Source organism: Eutrigla gurnardus (assembly GCF_963514095.1).
Source record: "Eutrigla gurnardus genome assembly, chromosome: 9".
In the NCBI taxonomy this organism is placed as follows: domain Eukaryota; kingdom Metazoa; phylum Chordata; class Actinopteri; order Perciformes; family Triglidae; genus Eutrigla; species Eutrigla gurnardus.
In genome coordinates, this window is record NC_139923.1 from 10,269,129 (window position 1) to 10,281,082 (window position 11,954).

An 11,954-nucleotide genomic window follows, 5' to 3' on the forward strand; every position below is an offset into this window, starting at 1 on the left:
GATCATACTTGTAAACCCTGCGTTGTTTATCAGGGGAATACTTTTAGATACATGTAGCAAGTGAATGTTCTACAGAGAGTCATGAAAAGTCCTTTAATATTAGTTATCAGATGCCACTGCCAATATAGCTATAATATTTAGTTAAGGAGGAAGTAAGAGGCCTTGCCAAATACTTACTTAAAAATAGGCAGTAGTCATTGATGGAGGTTATAAATAGAGAAAGGAAAGGGGGCTGGGTCTTCCGCTGGTATATTTATAGCACAAGCACACTGCTGTTTACTGGAGGCAACAACCATGGGGTGCACTTATCAATAACACCATAAACCCTAAATAGGCTACCACTGAATGCACAGTCACCTCCCTCGTCCATTTCTGGAAAAATGCATCTGTGGTGAAATCAAATCACTTTTATGAGGGGATGAAAGGGATTACTTCTTAGGGTCTTCTATACATAGACACAGAAATGCAAAAGTTGGATCACTTTTCAGTGTTGGCATATCTCTGATTCCATGTATTGCCTCTTTAATTTAGCTTATGTTGAAAGATGCATGCAGCAAGGTTCAAATCACTGAGAACCCATGAATTAAAAACTGAATTGAGAGGATGCAGTCTTTCACAAAATGTCAACAAAGCCCTACTGCATCTGAATTGTGGTGATAAACGCAATCTAAATCTACTTTATCAGAGAGAATGCATTAATCGTTAAAGATGCTGAATTAAAAAGCCTAAGGGACTTGATTTTATTTAAATTAGCTGTTGGATTCCCCCCAATTTAACAATGTTTAATGTAGGAAAATAGAGTCAAGCTGTCATCTTGACACACTTGGTTGGTGCAGGTGGAGGACAGAGCAGCTGATTGAGAAGCAGGAGGAGGAGCAGAGAGACAGGCAGACAGACAGACAGGCGGAGGAGCTGCTCCACTCCCACGATCAGAGTGAACCTGCGACGCAAGCCGCAACCGCTGCTGAGTCCCCCGGCAGCGACCAGCCAATCGTCTGTCCGGGAATTTAGCCATCTCAGCTAACTAGCTAACTTAGTCATTGTTATAGGAACGACTAACTGTGATGGTAGCACATCTGGAAATCAAACCAGAGTACCGTAACTAATTGTTCCACGGTAAGTTGCATTTTAAAATGTCTATATTGCCGTTCACTCCTCCAATCGTGAAGAGGCTTCTTGGCTGGAAGAAGGGAGAGCAGAACGGGCAAGAGGAGAAATGGTGCGAAAAGGCTGTCAAAAGTCTCGTGAAGAAGTTGAAAAAGACGGGGCAGTTGGACGAGTTGGAAAAAGCTATCACGACGCAGAATGTCAACACGAAATGCATAACCATACCCAGGTAACAACACACACACCTAACTAGCCGCCTCGTAGTTAGCTAGCTGAAACTGGCAAGCTACTGTCGATGCAGCTAACGCTAGCTAAGTAGGTTGCTGGTTAGCTTGAGCTAATATTAGACACCTCGTGCTTTTGTTAGTGAAGCAATTTCCCTTGTGAACTAGTTAACGTTAACTTTGACAGGTTATTTACCAAATGCATTGATGAAGAGATAAAGTGTGATGTTATGCAGTGGCTTTGGATTTCATTGGTAGTTAGCTTTAGCTGCTACAGCAAAAACAACAAAACATAGTGGAGCTAATATTAACAAGTAAAGCCGACCTGCTTTTCAGCTTACATTTTAATTTTTTTGTGTAAACGGCTGATAGCCAATTGGCATTTTATCAGTCTGGCGTATCGATAACGTTACATTGCAAACTGTTACGTCTGTGTATTTGAGTTAGTGTTGTGAATGTCAGTAAACGCTTCTGCTTCAGCTACACATTCATATGTAGTCAGTATCGTTATTTGGCATGACTGACAGACCGGTAAGTACAAGTTAAGCAACCTAACAGTGTGACGTACATAGTAATTAGTGTTATTTCAAAATGCCTGAACAACTTTTAAAAAATGTCTTAGCACGTATGACCTGCTGACATAGTAACTGCAGGTGGTACATCTGTAAACAAGTATGTCCACGTTCACACGTGTGAAGAGAATAGGAGAAGAGCTGGTTTGCTGAAGCAATTCTGACTCATCGAGGATGTTTAGACTGGAGTGTGTACTCTGGGAGAGTTGGAATTAAGGCTTGGTTTGGGATTCCCACATATGGGATAGACAGCATTAGTGTGATGCAAGACTGTGCACACATATTCTGAGTGGGGTGAACGGGTCCCCCAAATGTCAATGAAATGTATTAACGTGGTTTGATATATCCATCCATGTATTCAGGGACGTTTTACTTGTTGGACGCTTGTCTTCAACCACCAGTAACACTGTAATTGGTGTGAATGTTGGAAGCATTAACAACCTATGTTGTTCTACGTCTTTATTATTATTCCTTCTTCCACATTTTTTAACATAGAAACATCATTCAAACATCAATATGTATGGGATATTATTAAAATATTCAATGACATTCATACTATTAAACCCATTCCCAATTTTTCACCTATTTCTAATACTTCACTTTCTTGCGCATTAAACCAATTCAGCATAGCCTCAGCTTTTCAGCATCTTGCATTCACACTGCAGTTTCTACTGAAATTGCTTTTCTAGTTGAGTCAGTGTTAGCCATGACCTCTTTTCGTCTGTTGTCCTGTCCAGATGTGAAAATGTGGCCTTAAATAAAATGAAAATGGTTAGCAGTGACTTCAGTGATAACTCAGATAAAATACATAATAACATAGAGTTGACTGCAAATACATTGCATACCGGTACTTTCTTCAATGTGAACTACTGCTAGTGTTTGCAGAAAAACTCTCTCCATTTTCTTTAAAATTCTTTTTCGTCTCCCTATCCTTTATTCATGCATTGATAAAGGCAGCTACATTTCTTGGCCCTGCTGCTTATGGGCAGCATAGGAAAAGTGAGAATACATCTTCGGTGACTTCTTTAATTGTTAAGCGTCCTTCAAAGATTTCTCTCCTAAGGAATGTTATATCATCAAATAAAAAATGGAGTTCCTCATCATAGTGTGTATAGAAGTTAGTGCATGGGTCTTACATTAAGAAACGTTTCTCAGTAGTTGTGAATGTGCTCCAGGCTCTCAGGAGGGTTTGAGGCCATTGAATTGTTCTTCAATCTCAGTGGGTCCAGAACTGTAGGTTTACAGAATTACAGTTGTTTTGCTATCTGCTGAGTATACAGAAATTCAGTCTGTGTGGTATGCATAGTCAAACTGTGTGTACTGCCCAGTGCTTGCATTTGAAGAAACACTTTTGTTGTGTAATGCCTTGATGTTGGCTTTGAGGCCAAACTCTTCAACAGAAAGTGGTTTCTCTCTTGATTGTGACAGGATAAGAGGTATTGCTTTGCTGCTGAGATGCCTGTGAAGCCCCAGCTGGCTGTTGTACAGTAGTTGTTATGCTTGGTGGATAAGAGGGTTGCCTGCAGCTGGGTGTTCAAGCGGTCATCATGTCAGAGTGGCAAATCTGGCAGACTGGACAGAGCCAAGGCCAATTTCAGCAGAGGCAAGGGAAGGCTGACCTCAGCTGACCCAAAAAAGGAGACACCCTCTTTGCGAGAGGCAGTGGTGGATGATGAGTCTGAACCCTCTGAAATCTCTTTTGCGGTGGTCACTGATGGTGGTGGGTGTTTGGAAGATGTTTCCAACTATTTAGGTATCCCACCGCTCAGATTGCAATGGGACTGTGTCCTTTCTCAGCCCCATTTAACTTCTTTGCATGTTTGAGGTAGATGATGCCTTTTTTAAAATTCTGATAAACTGTGTCATAGCCTTTTTCATTTAAATCGTAGAGTATTTAAAAGTTAAGAGGTTGCTTGATTTAGTTGTTGATTGTAATGCTTGAAACTACAAAATGGTGGAATATAATTTTAATTGCAGCGAATGGACATCCAGACCACCAATCTAAAATAAAATATATATTTTGAGCTTTAAACATGTGATTCATCTTGGCACATCCGATAATTTCATGTTGTGAATAGACGATGGCCAATTTGAATAGTAAAACATGGCACCTTATTTGATTATGACCAAAAATCTATGGCTTATTTAGCTCTATAGTTTATCACAGCTGTGACAGGGTCACTGGCCATTTCTTCTGTCTCAGACTAAAATAATAAATAAGTCTAATTCTAATGTTGCCTTGAGATTTCTAGACATCATCAGCTGTATATAACTATTAGAAATAATTATGTTTTTTTTTAAAGTATGTTTTCACCTTGAAACTAGCACCAAGTTTGTTTGAACCCCAAGTCCTCTCTTACATACATCACAGGAGGCTAAGCCATGGTAAAGAACGAGAACCGTTTGATTCTTGTATGACAACTTAACAATGAGCTCAACTCTTTTTGAGTTCAGTAGAAAAAAAGTCCTCACCACACTTGAATTTGTGAATTGCCATTTTCATGGCAATATGAACTTATTATCACATCATAATTATAAACCCACATTGTCAATGTTTGTTTTAAAATAGACAACTTATGCATTTGATCATTACAAAGACCAATTTCTGTAGAATTTGCAACTAACCATTTGTTTGTATTCCAAAATGATTTCTTGGCATTTGGGGTCATTTTAAGATGGTTCAGTGACGCCAATATTTCCCTGACCGGTGCTGCTGTGGGGAATGGTAATGGTAGGCATAAAAGGGTTTGCATAAAATGTTATTTCATGCTTATATTATTTTAATATAGTAAAGGAAAAACATTATAAAGTACACCATGTGAGCATCATCGAGTAGAAATAGTCTGAAGTCAAATGTTTTGGTGTTCTCCCCTCAGTTAAGGTTGATCGATATGGAACTAGCAAATGTGTTAAAGGTTTATCTTATAATTCAAAAACCTGATTTCAGCAACACATTGATTGATTACTTTTCATCTGCATGTACCACAACAGTCTTTTTGGTGATGTCGTTCAGATCTTTAGATGGGCGTCTCCAGGTCTCCCACAGAAAAGGCCTTCCTCATGTGATCTACTGTCGCTTGTGGCGCTGGCCGGACCTACAGTCCCACCATGAGTTGAGGGCTGTCGACCACTGTGAATTTGCCTTCCACACCAAGAAGGATGAAGTCTGCGTCAACCCCTACCATTACCAGAGGGTGGAGACACCAAGTGAGTGCAGTTAATTGCTACAGGATCCAAATTATAGTGTACACAGAACTGAATTGGTCCTCAATTAAGTATTTGTATGTCTCCAGTTTTGCCTCCTGTCCTAGTACCACGACACACAGATATCCCTGCAGAGTTTCCACCGCTGGATGACTACAGCCCATCCATCCCTGAGAACACCAACTTTCCTGCTGGCATTGAGCCCCGGAGTAACTATATTCCTGGTGAGAAAAACAGTGCCATTATTTTTGAACACAGAAATTCTTGTTGATTATATAGTGTGTGCTTAATTTGGAGGAACCCATCTGGTTTTTGTAGCAACTGGGAACTTATTTGTAAGAAACCCCTTTTGGTAAATGCTTGTTGCATTGATGTTTTAGCCTCTAATCTTCAAGATGTGCCTAAAACGTACACATAAAAAAATGAATGCAAAGCATTCATTATGTTACAAAAGCTTGTATCGGCAGTTGAAAACATGTCAAACCAGGAGTGTGTCTTTAATCTTTGTCTGTTTGTATGTTATAGAAACTCCCCCACCAGGGTATCTGAGTGAGGATGGTGAGACAAATGATCACCAGCTCAACCACAGCATGGACACAGGTGAGTCATATGAAAGTATACACAATTAGAGCTCACACTGTTCTAATTATGCCTTATCTGGATCATGAACCAAACTTCTATTACTGCTCTATTTCAGGTTCCCCCAGCCTGTCGCCCAATCCTGTGTCACCCACAAGCAGTAATCTTGGTAAGCAGAACCAAAGGCATCAGCTTTAATTACAGAGCATATCAATTATCATGTGCTCATATGTGGTTGGTAGCAATGACATTTTGTAAGGTATAATACTGCTTATAGCATGGCCTTTTCCCAACAATAATCAAATGACATGTTGCGGTCATTACTATGTTATTAATGTTTGCTCATTCTCTGGCCATCTAATAGATACTCACTTGTTGATTCAATAGTGAGCAGAAAAATTAAATCGTTTCAATTTTCTGTCCGGTTTTTTAAGTATCTAACAGGTTTGGAACGCAATTAGCACAGTTCTCATTATGCTGTCATTTTGTATCGGCTTAACGACACAAAGTCCAAGCATTTTAATAACTAATCCATTGAAGTCTAAATTTACTGACATCGCCTACAGTTAAATGCTGGAGCAATCATACAAATTAAACATCTGTCAGAGTAGTCTAATTATGTTGTCTTACTACTGGAAATGATTGGTCTACAAATGGTAGTACACTGCACTGTACTGTATTGACTTGGTACTATAGATATTTCAATCTGAATCCTCCTGCAACAATAGATCCATCCCCACCTTACTCGACTACAGACTGGGACCCACAAGGAGATTTGATTAGGGTTGTCAAATTAATTTATTTTTTAAATGTACAGTACACATTTGAGCCACAGAGGAAGCCTGAATGTTCGTATCAGATAATTGGGATACCATTGAATCTAATAAGAAAGCCTAGTGTACACTGTGTTTCTTTAACTGATGACGTAAATGTATATCGTTTAACTGATGAGACGACATGAAAAGGATAAGATAGCCTGTTAACTTGTCTTGAATGAATATATTTGGTCTCATTTATGAAGTATTTAATGTTTGTGTTCTCAGTAACAAATGCATAAAATTAAATTGTGACTTGTCAATTAATTATCTTTTTTAAATGACTGGTTTACCTATTCAAGATAATGTAATTTGAGCTCTTCTGATGATTTATAGTTGAGGCGCATTGTGTATTGGGGTGCAATGTTTTGTCATTTTTTAAAAAGTGGGTCCCTAGGTAAAAAAAAAAAGTAGTACCCGTTCTCTCTAGAAAAAAAATACTATAGGAGGATAGCTTTAATCTAAGGCAGCACTGTATAATTATGTTATTTATCTAAATTCCCCCTTCTGACTTTGCTCATGGACATGAACAAGTTAGTAAACCAAAAGTTACTGATGCCTTATTGTTTGTATGAAGTCCACAGACTATCAGTTCAGAGTGTCTTTGTAGGGGTGAGCGTGTGTGTGTGTGTGTGTGTGTGTGTGTGTGTGTGTGTGTGTGTGAGTGTGTGTGAGAGAGAGAGAGAGAGAGAGAGGGAGACGGTTGAGCAATATACTGGAGCAGTGGACAACGTCTGGGAGGCTTCGCCTCAGGGCAGTAACAGAGTAAGTGTGGTATGAATGGAGTCTTTGTCTTTGGTCCGTCCTTGTGTGTGGAAAGGCCAGCAACAGACAGCTCAAGGTAATGCAATAATAATAATATCCGGTTGCCAGGTTATTCTATCTATGTGGAAAGCCACCAGGAGGTCATTGTTAAAAAAATAAATACGTGCGTCATGTCTTAGCCATTCCTGGCTGGGGCCTGGAGGTCGTGGGAAAGGACTTCTGAAGAGAAATCAAAGGGAAACTTTATCAGTTGTGTGCATCTTCACAATCAAATGGATGTTTGACCACAAAGCAGTACCTGTTCTCATGAATTTCTTAACCCTTTTCTCATGGACCTAACTGGTGCTTATATCTCAGCTAATATCTCTCCGTCTAACCCCCCCCCCCTCTGCTCACACAGATTTACAACCTGTGACATACTGCGAGTCTGCCTTCTGGTGCTCTATCTCCTACTATGAGCTGAACCAACGAGTAGGAGAGACCTTCCATGCCTCCCAACCCTCCCTCACAGTGGATGGATTCACAGACCCATCCAACTCCGAACGCTTCTGTTTGGGTTTGCTGTCCAACGTCAACCGCAACTCAGCTGTAGAGCTCACACGCAGACACATAGGTACTCATCTTACGTCACAGGCGCAGGATAAGCTCTGATCTAACTCGCCTTTTACATTTGCACTTTGCATCATCAGCAGGTAGCCGTGTGCTGCATGAGAATCTTCTCTTTTGCCTTTCTAGGACGGGGTGTGAGGTTGTACTACATCGGAGGAGAGGTGTTTGCAGAGTGTCTCAGTGACAGTGCCATCTTTGTTCAGAGTCCAAACTGCAACCAGCGCTACGGCTGGCATCCTGCAACTGTCTGCAAAATACCTCCAGGTTAGCATGAGAGGCTACACACAAACAAATGAAGCTATCGGGGTGGGGGTAATACCCAGAGCATAATTTGAGTTCTAAATCCCTGTTGTCACTGAAATCGTTTTGTTCTCCGTGCTATTAATAATAAAATGAATAATATTTTTGAAGGCTGCAACCTGAAGATCTTCAACAACCAGGAGTTTGCTGGGCTGCTTGCCCAGTCCGTCAACCAAGGCTTTGAGGCTGTCTACCAGCTCACCAGGATGTGCACTATTCGCATGAGTTTCGTCAAGGGCTGGGGAGCAGAGTACAGGTAAATAAGGTTTGACTGACAGGAGCTTGACTTGTCAATGTGGCCAAAATGCTCAAATAACGACTGATTACAGCTTTGTTTTGTCGCATGCATTCTTCCCATGTTCATCTCTCTTATGGTACTATGTACTTTGCTGAACACTTGAATGTTGAGAGAGGCTGTCAGGTCTGAGTAATCCCCAGTGTGGGAGGGAAACAGAGAATTTAATGGGGTCTTAAGTGGGCCCTCTGCAGACCTGTCCTTCTGTGCTCAGGGCTGTTCTCTTTGTAGAAGACATCAAGCTACAGACACAACAGCACATAAAGCTGTTTACATCCAAGATGAGGCACGTTGTGTACCTTTCCCTTCTCACAACTACACTTCACCTTCTCATTTATAGTTGTTTGTTACTTGTGTAAAAAGCCCATCCATAGTTAAGTGTTCAATTAGCGGTTCTTATTTCAGCTTTCAAGGTTGTGCCATTGCCTTTGTCCCAGTGTGTTTAAAGTTATTGGTAAACATTTGGCTTCAGCACTCTTCTTGTTTTCTTTGAGTCTGTTCCACTGGACACATTTATTACACAGAAGTTTCATTACTTACATTTGTGTGCCCATAATTTAAAATGACAAGGGGAGAGAGCTTTGATGATTATGGTCAGGATAATTAATTTCAATTTTAAGGATGAAAAAAATGAATGAATGTTGTGGACAGACGGTAGCAGACTTGGAAAGGAAAAAGGATGATGGGGGAGGGTGCTGCTGTGAGTCGGCGAGGGAGGGTTGAGTAACGGAGGAAGAATGCTGCAGGCATGCATTCGTGAGGGGGACATGGAGTGGGAGGTCAACACATTTCAGTCATCATCTGCAAAGGGGGATTCCCACTGGACCATGAGCGGTGCGTGTTATATTTCTGGCACCAAACACCATGGAGGAAAACATCTCGATAGAAACTTGAATGACTTCATAAATAGCCTGTAGAGTTGACTTCAGCATCGGTACTTATTCAACTAAGACGAGCAATACTGAGTAGACTGTAGCGTTCTATAATCAATGACAAAATCCTCACTCGGACTGTGGGGGGACTGACCTACAGGGATGTAGTGGAATTAAAATTCAGCATGGGACTTTGAGATGGAGAGGCATCATTTACAATAATTTCCATTCGTCAACACTAATGTAATATTTGGTTTATGAAGAGAATGAGGAGGCTTAGGACGTATTGCTGACACCTGCCTCCTCAGTTTGTATGAGCACGTCACCACTGCACTGAATCCAGAAAAGTATAAGCTGGAACTTGTTTTATACAGTCTTACCAGCCTGTATTAATGGATGATCATTTTTAGGAAAAGGGACATTTGACCCCAATGAAATTGGTGCAATTAAATGAAGTTAAATTAATAATGACACAGATTGTTATGTGTGGTACTATGGTGTAGTTTGACAAACTGTGCTGCCCCTCTTTTTTTTTCTCTGTACACTGCAGACGTCAGACAGTGACCAGCACCCCCTGCTGGATAGAACTGCATCTCAATGGTCCTTTGCAATGGCTGGACAAGGTCCTCACACAGATGGGCTCTCCCAGCATCCACTGCTCCAGTGTGTCCTAGGAGCAGCACAGGCTTCCTTGAAACCCTCCTTCCCATCCACATAAACACAAACACATATCCACAAAACACATTGGAAAACTCAAACGCCTCTCAGTGATAATAAGAGACGCCATTCATCAAATCAGCAACTCACTCCCCCCTCGCTGTCCCTAACATTTCACCTCACATCTATAGCACTTTCCCTTTTACCATTTAGTGTCTCCATTTGATATTTATTTTAGGACTTGTACATTTTTTTGTATTCATGTGTTCACCGGGCAGCCACAGGGTATTTGCAATAGGTTTCAAAAGACTAACCACATTTTCTTCATTATTCATTCAGATGTCATGTCTGTGCTCAGTGTTGTACTTTTTTTTACAAAGGAGATCGAAATGGTTGTTTCCCAAGTTGAAGTTATGGTAGTTTCAACTTGGTCACCTTTTACATGTTTCAAAACGTTTTTGATTCTATGAATTAGCTAAAATACGCTATCACCACTGGTGTTTCAGTGTGCCAGTACCACTCTTTGTAATCACTGAATTAAGAGGCTTATTTATCAATTTAACCATAAATTAATATGAAAAATGTCATTCTGCGTAGTGACTAGAATATATTTGATTAATATCTTAAGTACAAGGTACTTTGCCCATACTGATTTATCTATATTAATTAAAGTGTCAATTATCTGATCATGTAATTGGCATTTTATCTATTTTAAACTAAATATAGACATTAGAACCATTGTTTCTTGAAAATAACCCTTGTATGAAAACTATTTTGCTCAGTGAAAGAGACATTTTATAAGTTATTTTTGCATACTGTCCTGCATGGGAATATATTTTTTTTATTGCCTCAATATGATTGTACATAAATATTTATAGCTTGTGATTTCTCGTAGTCATGCAGTGCTTGAAACAGTGAACCTGACCGACCTCTGGCATGTGTAGATTCACAAATTGACTTTGCTTTAATGATCCAAAACTTGGGTCTTTTCTTACCTGGCAACAAAGGATTACTGTACCAGCTGTTACTGCAGCTGTAGGCACCTGTGTGAAGGCTACCTACTGGCAGCGACTATGGCAGTGGATCATCCATCGATGGCATGTAGGGTAAAAGCATACATGCACATCTTTTCATGTATTTCCAACTGTTGGCCAATATTACACTCTGCTCCTTGTGGGTAAATGATGCACTTCCAATCTACTGTGTTGATTAGTGTTAACGCTTTAGTTCTAGTGGTAATTGCTTGTCCCGTAAATACTGTATATTACATGTACATTGCTACAGTATAAGGCATGTGTAATATGCTCCCTGTCCTTGGTCATCGTCTATGAAGCCACCTTGTTTATCCTGCACTTGCATAGCACTGAGTCACCATGTAATCTAGTGAAGAGTTACACGGTGCTAACTGAAATACTGTGTACTACAGTGCGTTAGGTAATTGCTAGCTCTGTATCAGTACTTGTGATTTGTACATGTTTTTTCCCTCATGTAGCCTTTTATTTGTTCTGAAATAACTATTGATTTATCTGTGAAAATGAAAAAAAATTGCATTGCAAGTCATTTTTAAAACCACAGCTTGTTAATACTCAGTGACAAGAAAAATAGAAACCCCTGTACATGAATGCATTCCAATATTTCTGTTCTGTAATAAACGCTACCATTGTAAAACGGTGTTGGTCAAACCTAGTACTGGAGTTGTGATATTTTGTTGGGTGGCATATTATTAGCTTTTTTCTTTTTTCACATTTCTTCTCCACAGATGGAAAGGAGAGAAACTATTTCAAACATTCTTCAGTATAATGGAGTCCAATACAGCAGCGCGAATCAACATTTTATTTATAGCAAAGGTAATTCGTTGCAGCAAACAGATGTTTCTATTTTTCTCGTCTGCATTTTTTCCTTTAGAGCTGTATGCACCCATGTAGTGCAACAGTTTTCATACAAACACCACTCTC

At 40.0% G+C, this 11,954-nt stretch overlaps 1 protein-coding gene across 1 annotated transcript; it reads left to right on the forward strand.

Moving 5' to 3' along the window:
• Positions 1 to 939: 939 nt before the first annotated feature.
• smad3b (SMAD family member 3b) lies at positions 940 to 11,685 on the forward strand. Its single transcript, XM_084018115.1, has 9 exons — positions 940 to 1,336; positions 4,917 to 5,110; positions 5,197 to 5,331; positions 5,633 to 5,707; positions 5,805 to 5,855; positions 7,667 to 7,879; positions 8,002 to 8,139; positions 8,287 to 8,431; positions 9,893 to 11,685. Exons 1-9 carry the CDS (start codon positions 1,134 to 1,136, stop codon positions 10,014 to 10,016), a joined length of 1,278 nt encoding a protein of 425 aa, XP_083874241.1. The 5' UTR covers positions 940 to 1,133; the 3' UTR covers positions 10,017 to 11,685.
• Positions 11,686 to 11,954: the final 269 nt, after the last annotated feature.

What these genes read in the sequence shown, in the direction of transcription:
- smad3b (XM_084018115.1), top strand. Translation starts at nt 1,134, where the DNA reads ATGTCTATATTGCCGTTCACTCCTCCAATCGTGAAGAGGCTTCTTGGC. An exon ending in AAATGCATAACCATACCCAG is followed by an intron (nt 1,337 to 4,916) that starts GTAACAACACAC and finishes GATGTCGTTCAG; the next exon opens with ATCTTTAGATGGGCGTCTCC. An exon ending in CAACCACAGCATGGACACAG is followed by an intron (nt 5,708 to 5,804) that starts GTGAGTCATATG and finishes GCTCTATTTCAG; the next exon opens with GTTCCCCCAGCCTGTCGCCC.